The 15,630-nt window shown below is 35.8% G+C and overlaps 1 protein-coding gene across 1 annotated transcript in view; it reads left to right on the top strand.

Moving 5' to 3' along the window:
- ENAH (ENAH actin regulator) overlaps positions 1-13,212 on the top strand; it is a 157,057-nt gene extending 143,845 nt beyond the window's left edge. Inside the window, exons 11-15 of the mRNA XM_023203648.1 lie at positions 2,965-3,031; positions 5,957-6,019; positions 9,946-10,024; positions 12,505-12,562; positions 13,093-13,212. Of these exons, the coding sequence (XP_023059416.1) occupies positions 2,965-3,031; positions 5,957-6,019; positions 9,946-10,024; positions 12,505-12,562; positions 13,093-13,130 (305 nt within the window). The 3' untranslated portion in view covers positions 13,131-13,212. The remainder of the gene's footprint in view (positions 1-2,964; positions 3,032-5,956; positions 6,020-9,945; positions 10,025-12,504; positions 12,563-13,092) is intronic.
- The last annotated feature ends 2,418 nt before the right edge of the window (positions 13,213-15,630 follow it).

Raw genomic sequence — 15,630 nt, 5'->3', positions numbered from 1 at the left:
GAATGCAGTGGTGTGATCTTGGCTCACTGCATCCTCCACCTCCTAGGCTCAAGTGATCCTCCCCCCTTAGCTCCCCAGCCCCCCAAGTGGCTGAGGCCACAGGCACATGGTACCACTCCTGGCTAATTGTTTGCATTTTTGGTAGAGATAGGGTTTCACCATGTTGCCCAGGCTGGTCTCAAACTCCTGAACTCAAGTGATCCAGCTGTTTCAGTCTCCCAAAGTGCTAGGATTAGAGGCGTGAGCCACAATGTGCCACCTAGAATTCCCTTTTTTTTAAGTACTTCTGTTTTTGTTTTTTTGTGATTGTAATCCATCTTTTCACACACCCCCCACCCCATTCCTCATTCTCGTTATTAAATAGTGACTCTTCAGTAGACTGATTGCTGTACCATAATTAACATCATGGCTTTGTTTTCCCTCTGAATAGGATTCAATTTATGTTACTTTAATTAAAAATTCACTGCTTTGTGACCCACTTATTTTAGCTTTATCCTTCTTTCTGTAAGCCAAAATTAATTATATATGCTGTCATTAGTACCGCATAGATGTTGTAAATCTGAACCATACTTTGGGGTCACAGAACCTTTAGAATATGATGAGAGCTATAGATCCTTTTTCCAGGGAGGAAAATTGTATTTTTATTCAGATTTGTTCATAATTTCAGAATGTTCATGAATTTCTTGAAGGTTATCCGTGGACTCCAAGTTAAAAATTCCTTATAATGTATAACCCCTTATATAAAATATGAAAAACTAATGTGCAGATTTTGTGTGTGTGTGTCATATATATAAGCAAAAAGGGCAGGGCCTCTTTTGTCACTTGTTTCATTCCGTTTTTAAATTGACATTGTGTCAGGCACCTGAAGTGAAAGGTGCAGGTCCTAAGCAAGAATAAACTCTTGGTCCAGCTGGGAAGATGAGACACACAGGTGTAAAGTTAACCTTTAACAACCACATGTTGAATACTGAGTAATGTGTGTCAAAGAGGGAGGAGATGACACATACGAGTCACCTGAGTCATCTTTGTAGAGAAAAGTGACATCTTAGTGTGCCTTGAAGAGTATTTAGTTTGGCTGAAAGTGAGGGAAGGTGTGATATTTCAGAATGTAAGTATCGCTTGAGCAAAGGTATGGAGTTGGAGATGAGCAAGAAGAGATTAGGAAATAGGAAATAGACTAGAACGGGGAATTCTTTGTGAAGAGTGTTGTGGGGGAAAGTTTGGAAATATGAGTTAGAAACAAAAATGTTGAGAGCCTTTTATAAAATTATCAAGAGTTTAGACTTTATCCTGCCAGTACTGAGTTCAGTGGACATTTAATCCACTGAAACTGTTTGAGGCACATTAAAATGGCACTTGCGGTTTTCCCATTAAAACTAGGGAGGATTGAGATAGGCAGACCAATTAGGAAGCTCTATACGCATGCCAGTAAAGATCCTCTAAAGGGAACCCAGCCCTTGCCCCTCCTGAAACACAGCCGAGCTCCTTAGAGAGAAGAGGCCCTTGCTTCTCAGCTTCCGCAGAGCCAGCTGAACAGCTCTTTCTCACAACCAGATGACCTTTAAGACTAAAAGATGGTTCTGGTTTGGCTGACTGGGAAAGGACCTCAGCCAGCTGTTAAAAGGTAGCACTTGCTGCATCTTATCCACTTTAGAATTACTCCCTCATCCTTCCACCTGCCATCTCTTTAGTGACAGTGTCCGATGACCGTTCCCCTCCCTGTCCAGGTGTCCCTCAGTTTCATTCAGGACTTCCCTCTTTTCACCTGCTTGGACTGGTGTCAGTTGGATATGTTTCTGATTCTGCCCGTCCCAAACCCCATCCAATTTGATCTTCCTGGTCATGTGTGGAACTTGCCACCACTGTGGCAGTCATTGAGAGACTGTGTTAGCTGTTAGAATACAAAAGAAGGAATATAAAAAAGAAGGAATTTGGTTGATGAGGAGTAAAGCAAGATCAATAATGACTTTAAGGTTTCACACCTAATGCCTGCATGCAACAGAAATCCAGAACCAAGAGCAGGGCTTCATGGAAGAGTGTGAGTTTATTTTTGCGTAAGTGTACTTTGAAGAAACCATAAGCTACCTGAGAATGTGCAGAAGCCAGTTGAGGAGCTGAATTGGAACTCAGAGCAGTTTTAGTTAAAACTACACAGTGAGATCACAGCTCATGAATAGACTTCATTGTCATGTGGCCCAAATTCTTTCCTCCATGACAAGATTCTACTTCTGATTTTACCCAGTCATGTAGTGAGGCCAGTGACAGCATCAGTGAGTCAGCCCAGATTAGAAAAACAATTCAAGCACAATAGATAGCCAGCTAGTGAGTCACTGACTACATAGTGTCTTTTGTAATAAGAGCTTAGAGCGAACTTGTTTATGTTTAACTGGAATTATCGGCAAAGTCCCAATAATTCATTGTTTAAGAATCAAGGAAGTACAGTAGAATTTCAGGATTCTGAAATTTATTTTGAGTTGCTCCTGTTTTTTTCCCCAAGAGGGACTATTTGGATTTAGATTAAATGTTGAAATACATGAACATATTATAAGTTATACTTATTGTTTTTATCGTTGGCGCTAAAAGTAATTTAAAACAGTGTCAGTAATACTCCATTTTAATTAATTGAACTATCCTAATTTTAAAATTATCCTACTTTATTCTTACTATCCTTTCTTTATTAGAGAAACTCCTTACCATCCAGTTTATAGAATTATAATATTTTAGACTTAACAATGTAAGTTTTTCCTTGGAAACTTCCCGTACTGGTTTATAATTTCTTCTCATTTTGAGGTCTGGCATTGTGCAAATTAGAATCCTTACAGATTTCAACTAAAGTTTAGATTTTAAATTTTTATTTATATTACTGCTATGTAAACAGGTATAATGAGATTTAGTATTTTGTTTTTTGTTTTATAATAACTCTGGAAGTGTATATTTAATAACTTTTGTTCTTTGTTTTTAAAGAACCAACAAGAAAACCTTGGGAAAGAACAAATACAATGAATGGCAGCAAGTCACCTGTTATCTCCAGGTATCAACTTTTTTCTCTTAAGTTTTATATTTTATTTGTATAAAAAAAGAAATCAGTGCATTCTTAGTATAGAAAAAAAATTGAATGGTAAGAAATCATACAAGGAGTCCATAAAACTCTCATGATCCTCCTAGTATTGGACAACCACGAAGCCTCATTATATATTACTCATCTACATTACTAGTGATTGATAAATTATACCCTACATTAATTAACCAGATGATCTGAGATTTTAAGATAGCTTTGTCTTTCCCAATTTGTATTTTGAAAAATTCAAAACTACAGAAAAATTAAAAGGATGGTACAGTGAATATGTGTATACCCATTTCCTAGGTTTAACAGTTGTCAACATTTTGCCCCACTTGTCTTAACTATCTACATATCCACACTTTTTTCCCCTCTGATTAGTTTCAAAGCAGTTCACAAATAAGAAGTGTTTCACCCTAAATACTTTAGTGTTTTTTGGAAGAACCAAGACATCTGCTTTGTAACCAGAATACCATTATTACTCTCAAGAAATTTAACATTGAACAATAATATTATCTAATATAGTATATAGTCACATTTCCCCAGTAGTCCCAATGACATAGTGTGTATGTGTGTGTGTGTGTGTGTGTGTGTGTGTGTGTGTATAAACATATAACTTGTGGAGCCTTTTTTAAACCTGAAAATCATCTGGAGAGAAAAGAGCAAAATGAAACCTACATTTTTGAATTTATAAAGTAGAAACATGTATTTCCCTATCTCATTTGAAACGTGTACGTGTAATCAAGTTAGAAAAGATAGTATCCAGAAACAAGGCTAGCTAATACTTGTTTCTACAAGTACGTGTGGGCATGTTTAGGCAAATTTGTTCTTCCTTTAGCTAGGCATACTTTATTTTCATGACTAAATTTGTATCACAGCTCCTGAACACAGATGAAACCTTTTCTTGGTTTATGAGACTTGTATAAAGTTTAAAGGACTTGTATTTTTCCCACACACACACACAAAAAGTATGTATTTAGAAACTAAAAGGTATTTTGTCTTTTCTTTCTGAGCTATTTGCCTTATTTTTGTCTTGTAAAAAGCAACTTGACTCTAATTATAGAAACCTAATAAAGAGAAGTACAAGGATAGACTTTATGTTATCACAGACGTGTTCTGTGTTAGTCTGAGTCTGAATTTGGATTTGGCTTTCTATGTGGTGCTTTCTGCTAGTAGGAAAGATTTGGTAATGACGCAGTTGTTTAAGCTCCACAAAGAAACTAGACCTTTTGGAATGTATAAAAGCTTTTAGTTTCTAAGTGATTGAAAGATGATCATATTTTACTTTAGAAAAAAGAGGGGAATTGCTTTTGGTGTACATGTGTTTTCAGTAGAGTAGAAAAATTGCACATTTATGTTTCTCAGACTCCTAACTGAGATGGCCTTCTAACGTATCTCTACCGGTTGGATTTTCTTAAGTACCACATTATGAAGTGCTGATTTATCAAGCCCATAACAAGGGGCTGACCAGGTGTGGTGGCTCATGCCTGTAATCCCAGCACTTTGGGAGGCTGAGGTGGGTGGATCACTTGAGGTCACGAATTCGAGACCAGCTTGGCTAACATGATGAAACCCCGTCTCTACTAAAAATACAAAAATTAACTGAGCATGGCAGCACACACCTGCAATCCCAGCTACTTGGGAGGCTGAGACACGAGAATCACTTGAACCTGGGAGACAGAGGTTGCAGTGAGCTGATATCGCGCTATTGCACTCCAGTCTGCAGACCTGTCATGTGTCATTTGTTCTTTCTCTTCATCCTGCTTCGTTGATCTGCATTCCATAGTGAACTAAAGCTAAGCCTATGTTGATGGCAGAAGTCATGTCTTAGAATGGACATGGATGAGGTTCTCCAAATGGAATACATTCTTTGATGTATTTGGTCCATTTAGTAAAGGAAAAGTTGTTCTTTGAAAGATTTTTTTATTTTTCCTAATTCCAGAGTAGGGAAAAAAAAGATTTCTTTTTTTTTCCAGACTTGGAAATTTAGTAAGTGCTCTAAAGGTCACCATTTTGAAAATAATTTTATATAAATGAGTTGAATCTTGATTCTTAATATCTAATAGTGTACCATAATCATGTTCCAATTCTGTTAGGTGGTTTTCCTCCCATTTCCCAAAATAGAAATTCTGAAACCCTGATTATTTCCTGACCACTCATATATCTTTTGATAGATTTGATCCAACTACTGGCACGTAGGTTTTAAAATTTCACAAAAGCTGTTTTAAACTATAAAGGATTTTAAAAATACGTTTAAAAGAGTAAGAACTATATTGCTTTTCTTCCTAAGTTATTTCCCTGTTCCTTCGGAAAGCAGGTGTATTAGCTTCTTTAAGTATGTCTCATCTTGCATTGTAGTGAAGGTGCCCATTTATCTTTGGAATAGCTTTGTCAAAATTATGTTAGTGGTAAGATGGATTAATATCCCATAATATACATGAGATATTGCATATTGCTGTGTTTGTTAAGAGTAAAAGCAAGAATGTTTGGTTAAAAATGCTTCAAACTATGACTGGATTATAACATTTGGAAGGTTGGTGCATTCATCTGTGATTATTAAGACCTTACAGATCTTGTATTCAACATGGGAAAACTAGTCCTTTACATGCCTCCTGAGAAGAGTTAATTTTTTATACTTTTATATACTTACTGTGCCTAACAACCTATAAAAAGTAGCCATTGTGTAATGATTTTTAAAATTTTCTGTAACTGGTATCTTCACATAACTAAAAGTAGTCTTAAAATATCTTTTTTATTGGGGAAAAATTGGTTATTTTAAGGTTAATAGACTCAATTATTGTTTGGTTTGCTATTAACAACCTATAAAACAGTAACATAATGAGAATTATTTTTTAAAGTTCTATTGTGTATCCCTTTCAATGGTTTTCCCCTTCATAGACGGGATTCTCCAAGGAAAAATCAGATTGTTTTTGACAACAGGTCCTATGATTCATTACACAGGTATCATCCTGCTGTGACGTTGTGATTTGAGACTTTTAAATAACATGTTCAGGATAGGGCTGAGCTTTTTCTACCTGGATTGGTAATCACCACAAGGGAGATTTTTTTTTTCTTTATTTTGAATACCTTTTAAAAATTCTGCCATCACTTCACAGTTGGATTAGGATAAATACAAATGGTAAACATACTCGAAATACTAGACTGGGAATCTAAGGCCACATATATTATCTAGGCCATTTGTGGCCTAAGCATTTTCTTTTAAAGGCTGTTTGCCTTATGACTGTAAGACAAGGTTTCAAAAAAGTAGTTAGAAGATCCTTTTCCATCTGTTACTGGAACATGGGCTAATATTAAAGCCACGGTTGTGGATTCTTTGAGGAAAATCTGTTTCCTAGGTACTTTGTAGTAAGTTATCTTGGACAATTTAACATCTAACACCCTGAGTAGATTGTTTTCTAGGTGAGCCCTATTATACCATTTTTTAATTAAGAACACTTAAGATATGAACTAGTTTTTTCTTAATTAAAAAAATTGACAGCTAAAAAAAATTCTCAAATGCTTTTCAGTTACTTACACAATTAATGTGGCAGAATAGGGACTTAAATATAGTAGTACAGTCATTTTATAGGCAGATATTTAAAGGCAACACTCTCATCATAAAATAATAAAAACTGGCCCAGCACGGTGGTTCACACCCATAGTTTTGGCACCTTGGGAGGCCAAGGCTGGATGATCATTTGGGGCCAGGAGTTCAAGACCAGCCTGGGAAACATAGCGAGACCCCATCTTTACAAAAAATAAAAAATATAGCTGGGCCTGGTGGCTTGTGCCTATAGTCCCAGCTACTCAGGAGGCTAAGACAGGAAGATATCTTGTGCATAGGAATTAAGAGGCTGCAGTGAGGCGTGATCACACCACTGCACCCTAGCCTGGGTGACAAAATGAGACCCTCTCTAAAAAAAAAAGTAAAATAAAAACCTGAGAAATCCTCATTTTGTGATTATGATGAAAACCCATAGGTTAGAAATAACTGAAATATATTTATGTTATTTTACAAATCTTACAAATCTTTTTTTTTTTTTTAAATATACATCAGGTCCACTGGGAATATGAATTAAATGCTATTCATAGTGGATGTGTATCACAGTGAGTTGGGAGTTCAGTAAGCAGACTCTGGCCAAATTCTTACTAGCTAAAATTATTTTTATGCTATTAATGATCGAACTACTTAACAAGTTAATTTTGTCAGCCAGTTAAATCTTCACAAAATGTTTATATTCCACTAGTGAAATAGTTTTTTCTGCCTTTTTTTTTTTTTTTTTTGAGGTGGTTTGTTTTGGCCAAAATATTTCTTTAGAAAATTTGCTAGTACATAGAAAAATAGCATTTAACAATGAAATTTTTAAGGCTGGGTGCCATGGCTCATGCCTATAATCCCAGCTCTTTGGAAGGCCTAGGCAGGAGGATCACTTGAGTCCAGGAGCTTGAGACTAGCCTAGGCAATGTGGTTAAACCCTGTCTCTATAAAACATACAAAAATTAGCTGGGCATGGTTGCATGTGCCTGTGGGAGGCTGAGGTGGGAAGAAGGCTTGAGCCCAGGAGGTCAAGGCTGCAGTGAGCTAAGATCATGCCACTGCACTGCAGCCTGCATGACAGAATGAGACCCTGTGTTCAAAAATATATATATATATTTTAATGTAGTAAATCTGCTCAGTTATCTTGCCGCTTTCACACATAGTACCCCCTGGGATAATGTTACTGATAAACTTTTTTGGTAAAAGTTAAGAAAAAAAGTGGTGATTACATCTTTCCTTCAGTATGAAAAGTTCCCCCCTTTAGTTAATTATCATGGTGGTGGTGGTGATGGATTGCATGTTAGCATGAATTAAATTTTTAAAAATTTGCATGTTTCCACAATTGTTTTTATTACATGACAATAATTTTTTGCATTGCCTAGTAAATATGGATATATTCGTAACATACTTGCCCAATTAAATAGCAGACTGTAGTTGTTCATGTGAATTTCAGAGGTATTCATTATATAACTTGAGAAAATAACTAGCTAAATGGACCACTTAAATGAGAAATGTAAAAGAAAAGCAGAGTATGCATTATAGTTTAATTCTAGAGAACAGGAATAGGTAGCATGAGTGAGTATATGAAATGATGATGTCCTAAACTGTAAGACTATTTGCCAGACGTGACTCTGCATAGGGCACCATGACTTGCATTTTATGGATCTCAGTAAATCTTAAGTGACCTTGGAATTTAGTAGTCTTCCCTAGCAAAGTAAGAAGGTGTAGCCTCACAAGAGGAAAGGAAATATTTCATATAAATCTTACTCCCTACAGTGCCTAGCTCAGTGCTTATTGAATGAAATTTTCTGAAAGTTATTATTTCCCCCCATTCATATAAGCAGATACCTAATAAGATAACATTGGACAACTTGCTTCCTAACAGTCTTTTAAGCAGTAATACATTTTGATAGTAAAGCAGATTAACAGGCCGGGCGTGGTGGCTCACACCTACACCCAGCAATTTGGGAGGCTGAAGTAGACAAATTATGAAGTCAGGAGTTCAAGACCAGCCTGGCCAACATGGTGAAACCCCGTCTCTACTCAAAATACAAAAAAAATTAGCCAGTCCTTGTGGCGCACCTGTAATCCCAGCTACTCCGGAGGCTGAGGCAGGAGAATCGCTTGAACCCAGGAGGCAGAGGCTGCAGTGAGCCGAAATCGCACCACTGCACTCCAGTCTGGGCGACAGAGCAAGACTGCATCTCATAAACAGCAGCAACAACAACAATAAAAAGATTAACTCAGTGTTTAATCTTCAGGAACCATGCCTATGGGTTTAAAGTATTTTATGTCTTACAAGAATTATAAAATTATAACTTGGAAAAATTTATTATGCCTTTTGGGTCTTGCTTCAGATTGCTAACGTTGGTACTCTGCAAAATTGGGAATATATGATTTGCCTGATGGTTTTAAGTTGCATTTATTCGTGGCTCGTACTAGACTAAACCAGAACCCAGAGGCGTGCCCAATTAAAACTCTAGGTTTTCCACTGAGGATTCTTTTATTGCCACAATTGGAGAGGGCACCATGACTGGTTTATTTGGTGCTGAAACTTGTTTAAAATATACCTAATCATTGACTTATTAAGAATTATAATAGAAACTAAACTTTTGAAAGTGCAATAATAATTGACAATCTGCTTCTGTTTGGCATTTCCTTTTTATTTAATAAAATAAATGTGTGGAAGTAGTTAGCCTGAAACACAACATTCAAATGACGTCTCCATAAAATTTTCACAAGGAAATAGTCACATAGTCTAATCTAATAAACATTTTTAAAACATTTTTTATTTTGATGCTTGAAATGGAATAATATGTATAAAGCACATCATGCTCACTAAGAATGTTTTCTTCCTACAATCCAAGGCATCAACTTTGTAAGCTGATTTATGTTAGTGTAAAACATTCAAGTCTTTATGTTTCTCCTTTCACTGGTTTGCCCAGGTATTTAAGTAGATAATGTAAAAGTTCAAAAGAAAGACAAAACAAGATTGTGTTATTTGAGCCTCAGATGTTCCAGCTGGCCTCTTCTTCACTGTCTTGGTCAACATGCCACGTTATCTGGTTACCTCACGCCCAAAGAATACTGTCTTCTACTCTTTTCTGAAGAAGTCTTACCATCTTGTCACCTTTTTCTAGTCCCTTTATAAATAAGAAATACTGAGAAAAGTGAAAAAATTTTGTTTTATGTCCTATTCAGCCCTACAATTTTGATAATTTTTAACAAAATGGCTATTTTAAAGAAATGTATTTAAATCTGGTGTTGGGTTGGCAAATTTGTAATTATTTATGAACTTATTAAGTGTTAAGAATGTTGTTTACCTGTCCTGGAAATTTCATTTATGCAGACCAAAATCCACACCCTTATCACAGCCCAGTGCCAATGGAGTCCAGACGGAAGGACTTGACTATGACAGACTGAAGCAGGTGGGCGCTCAGTGGCAGCTTTATTTGTACTTATTTCTTTTTAAAAAATATCTCATATGCATATCTTTGACATGGATCCTGAATATACTTAGAAAGACCATAGAGCTATTGTTATACAAATTAAACAGTGGCATTAGTAGTACTGTATTTTTTCAAATCTACACTTCCAGTTCATTGAGTTTGCATGAAGTTCCAGAGGTAGTGGAGGATGGGGCTGTGATTCAGTGATAACAGCATAAGGTTTAAATGTAAGTGCATGGTATGCAGTTGTAAAGAAAACAATGGGGCTTTTACTTTTCAGTTACTGTATTGGCAAAATCGAATGCAACAAATCTGATTTTGGCAAGAGTGCGAGGAAATAGGCACTCTTCTATACGTCAGCTTTCTAGAAAGCAGTTTGGAAAAACAAAATCAAAAGCCTGAAAAATTATCTTATCTTGAACTCAGTGATACGAATTCCAGAAATTTATTCAAAGAAAATATTGTGGAAGTATCCAAATGTATAGTGGGTGGAGTAGAGGCTCTGTAGGCTTCAAGGGATCAGAATTTAGTATGCTTAATAGTAAATTGTGAATACTTGCCTGTGTTAGGTAACAAAACAGATGTGTACAGTTATCTCAATTTTGTATAAAAAAAGATACTGTACACATTTGGGTACATATGCATTATATTTAATACCTGTGTGCTCAGGAAGAAGTAGTAAGTGATAGGATTGTGATTTAAAATACCTTATTCACAGAAGAGATGAAATACATTTTTTAGATAAACTGAATTTTCATACTGCAAAGCTATTTGAAAAGTTAAATTCAGTTATATGATCTTAAAGGGGAGCATGTGGTCATTGAAAATCAAGCCCTTGTTTTGCTCTGTATTGAATGTGGCTTTCTTGAAAAATGTTTTAAAATAGAGCACTTCCACACACTTCAAAACATGGTCAATTCTTGGTTATCTGAAGAATTGGAGGATAACAGAGGAATAGATTTGATTTGGGGGATGAGATGTAAAGAGTAATTTGGATCAGGATATCTGTGAGTTTATTTAATAACTTCGGTGTCTCAGTCTTTTCCATTGTTAAAATGAAGACTTTAGTTGATAGTTTTATTTTAAACATGAGAAGCTTTTCAAAAGGTAAACTTTAACAGAGCAATTTAATTTTTCCTGGGGTATTCAGTGTTAAAGTCACACAGTTCAAAACTAATCCTTCCAAAGGACAGCTGTTACTTTTCACCCATTGAAATTGTGTCACTTTGTCACAGGACCTCTAATCTTGAATCTGCAGGGGGGTTTTTTTGTTTTTTGTTTTTGAGACAGAGTCTCACTCTACCGCCCAGGCTGGAGTGCAGTGGTGCGATCTTGGCTCACTGCAGCCTCTGCCTCCCGGGTTCAAGCGATTCTCCTGCCTCAGCCTCCCAAGTAGCTGGGATTACAGGTGTGCACCACCACACCCGGCTAACTTTTGTAGTTTTTGTAGAGACGGGGTTTCACCATGTTGGCCCGGCTGGTCTCAAATTTCCCAGCCTTAAGTGATCCGTCTGCCTCGGCCTCCCAAAGTGCTGGGTTTACAGGCGTGAGCCACTGCACCTGGCCAAATCTGCAGTAGTTCTTGAAGGAGGGTCTAGAGCACCACAGTTAATAGAAGTATAATGTGGGCTATGTATATATTTTAAATTTTTTCTAGTAGCCGCATTTTAAAAATACAAAACAAAAGGGCAACATTAATTTAAAAACTTAATAATGTATTTAAAGTATGTTTTAATATGTAGTCAATTTTTATAAATTACTAACGAGTTATTTTACATTATTTTCATCATATTAAATCTGAGAAATCTGGTGTGTGTTTTACACTTACAGCACATCTCATTTCAGATTAGCTTCATTTCAGCAGCTGCATATGGCTGGTGCCTGCCGTATGGGACAGCATGGGTCAACCAGGGCCTCATCCACCTTTCTGCCTACCCATTAGGGCAATCTCTGAGGTCCCTTCAGGGAAATCCTAGACTCCTTGAAATATGGTTTGGCAGCTATGGTGATTCCTGATAAATCTCCATACTTCAAACAAAAGAACAGATTTGCCAAGAGCCGATTGTCCAGTTTATTGTGATATCTTCATCCTCTAAAATTCCTTTGCATCACCTCTGAGATTGTTCCCAGAGGACTAGATTGAAAGCACAGCTGTTATCATTTCTAGAAACTATCTGAATCATACCTTTCACTGGATGACAGAGTAATTATCTTAATTTTAGGAAGCATTCTATTTCACATATTGCTAGGCTAGAATAAGCCAGGATTGGGAAGGGAAGAATATTAAAACAAAATTTACCAAGGCTAGTCTTCCAAGAAATAGAATTGTGGCTCTGGAAACAAACAAAAAAAAAAACTACACATCGTACTTCATGACATTCTTAAAATTTTATATGAGTAAGAATCTTTTTAGCAGTATTTTTTTTCTGTATTTCTGATATTTTTCTCTAATATTTTAGGACATTTTAGATGAAATGAGAAAGGAGTTAACAAAGCTAAAAGAAGAGCTCATTGATGGTAAGTATCTGGACAAATTTACTATTCCTATTCCTATAAACAATGTTTAAGATTCACCATTTTTAAGAAAATGCAAATAAGGAAATGCCCAGTTGATTACTTGAGGGCAATGACTTCCATAGTCCTGCCCTTTTAGGATTAGGGTTTTGGGGAGGAGGTTTCTCCTTCATGTAATGGAAATTATTTTTATAAATAGGGATTAAACAAAATCCCTCAATTCAGATGTTGTCTTTTCTTAGATGGAAATCCACGTGAACAGATCTTTCTCTAGGTTACCCCTGCTCACCTATCCCAGTGCCCTCTTGTTTTTGAGCCCACATACTCAGTGTTTTCATTTTGTATACAAAAGGAGAAAATATATAGAAATTAGTATCATCTTTCTAATATTAAAGATGTGTGCAATGAAAGATGCAAAGTTAATCTTTTTATTACTGTTTGAGCACAATCCTTAAAGTTTCTTAAAAATGAACCACTCATTTATCTTACTTCACCATTATATTTATTTTCAATACTTGTTCTTTTCCATCCAGCAATCAGGCAGGAACTGAGCAAGTCAAATACTGCATAGAGGAACAGACTAAGGAGAGATAGGACTTTAATCTGGAGGAAAAATATCCTACAAACAACAACTGTTCACAACAGCAAACTCCTACATTTTATGAGCTGTAAGAAGAAAATGGAGACAAACAGAAGGAGGGAAAAACCAACCTACTCTGAAAGCCTTCAGACATTATGACTCTGGCGATAAGCTCTTTCCCTCTCCGTTTGCTGCTTTTTTCTGGCCTTTACAACAGAATGGAAGAGAATCATATAAGAGTTCCTGTAACAGTTATGCAGAAAATACTAAAACCCATCAGGCAAAATCACCACGCATTGAAATATTTTCATGTCAAGATAAAATCGCACATTTTCCACAATACATTGCTAAAATAAAGAGGAGAAAGGCTTAGGAAGTTTTTTTGCAGAGAGTGCTGGTAAAGAATTGAGCAAGTTTGCTATTGTATTGTAATGTTTCTCTCAGGTTTGTTCTTCCTATCATGTTTGATATTCCATGAATAATTGAGATCAGGCCTATGTAAGTTAAGATCATAATATGTGGAACAAATGGAATTGTAAGTGCTTTCAAAGGGTAATATTTATAAGACAGTGTCCGAAAAATGATTTCTTCAGCTTGAGGAATTTTAGAATGATAGGAAGTCTCTCAAGTTAGCCTTCATGCAATTTTGTAGATTAAAACATAAAATTTGTCCAGAATTTAAAGATTTAGATGCCTTCCTAAATTGTTACAATGCTTTACCAAATCTATGACTTCTACATAACACAAACCAGTGGTCAAATGTAAACACTATATTGTAGATTTACTGTAGGTTTTCAACCTTTTTTAGATTTATGCATGTGGACATTTTTATAATGTAATTACAATCACCACAAAGTTAGCTTTTTTAATTGCAGACAGTAATGCATGTCACACTAATATGTAGTGGCCTTTTCAAGGCCTAGTCCCAGGGAAAACATTTTGTAGAGTATAGGGGAGTGGGAGGAAGGGGAGGAATAATTTTTTATTTGAAGTTGATTTCTGCACTTTTTCTCAGTTACCTGCATGAATAATAATGAGGAATATTTTGTGACTTTAATTGGTAAATATGTTACAAAACCAAGTACTTAATCCTTTACATCATGTCTTCAGCTATTTGTATTTTAACCAGTAATTTCAATGGTCTGAAACATGATTCAGAGCTTCACATAATATCTTACTGTGTAACTCAAAAGTTTGATCACTGAATTTGCCAGTTATTATTACCTAGGTACCCCTGCTGTTACACAGGTATTTAGATACATCTTCCTGAATGAAGCTGCCTTTGAATTTTGTTATGTTGAAATGCAAGAAATAACAATGATGGCAGCAATTAAGGTCACAGAAATCATTAGGTAAAGGAAAACCAACAAGGAGTTCTGCAGTTTTCTTCTAATAAGTAAAGTGAGACTTGAGGGTGGTGGGAAGAAGGAATTCGACTCTCTGCCTTCCACCCTGTGTGTGTGTGCCGTCACGCACATGCTGTCTATATGGAAGCCACTTTTCTTTCCTTTGAAACTGGTAAGGTTAAAATAAGGGAGAAATCTTATATGTTGCAATGATAGCTTTTTGGAAAATTTAAGAAATCAAACTCTCCAGGCTCTCCATCTTGATTTATGCTTGAGTTGTTATGTGCCATATTTGCTTTGAACTCTGATTATCAGAAGTTTTACTAAAATTTTGAAATAATTCACTTTCATCTGCTTTCTAGATTTTGTACATCTCTGTCCATAAAGCAGAGCTTGTTGATAGTGTAGTTTTCTAAATGCTGCAGATTTGCAGCATTTAACACTACAAAGGAGTTTGGATGAGGGATTTCTTTTCCTTTGTTAAAATAGTTCCTATTTCTGTAGAAATTTCACTTATAGATTAAACTGTGATGGATGAGCTATCATAATTCAAGTATACATTTCTTTTTTCTATCAGATATTCATTGTCATGCAGTAGTAGTAAAAACATCAAAGATGCAGCAAGCTTATGACGTATTTTCTAAAAGAAATAGGAGGCATTTTCATCTTTATTATTGTACTTTTGGTTATGCAAACACTTTGATAATATAAACAGTTATGTCCCCTATAAATCTGGTCAGAAACCTCTTTTGATTTTGTTGGGTAAGTTAAATAGTTTAGAGTAGGTAGAGTACTGGGTACAAGTGGTCCAAACTAAGACAAGAGACTAAAATAAAATGCTAAATCTTAAAAGAAACTGGGTTTATGCACTAAACGTTTTGTGCCTTGGTCTAATATTAACATGATGTCTGTGTGAAATGACAAAAGAAAAAAAAACCAGTGTTGAATCACGCTGTATTTTCCATCATCCCAGATTGCTACATGTGTTCTTTCCAAGAAGTCTGAATGAATTATTATATACATTTGCTGTCACATACATGACAGTTGTGTCATTATTAGAGATTTCAGTAATTACAGTGGGAAACAGAAGCCTAAGTTCTTTACCTTATCAAAACTATGTTCCCTGGAACCACATTATTATGATG

Source organism: Piliocolobus tephrosceles, chromosome 1 (assembly GCF_002776525.5).
Source record: "Piliocolobus tephrosceles isolate RC106 chromosome 1, ASM277652v3, whole genome shotgun sequence".
NCBI classification, from domain to species: Eukaryota; Metazoa; Chordata; class Mammalia; order Primates; family Cercopithecidae; genus Piliocolobus; species Piliocolobus tephrosceles.
Note: the sequence above shows the minus strand (reverse complement) of the source record. Positions and strands in the feature narration are given on the sequence as shown.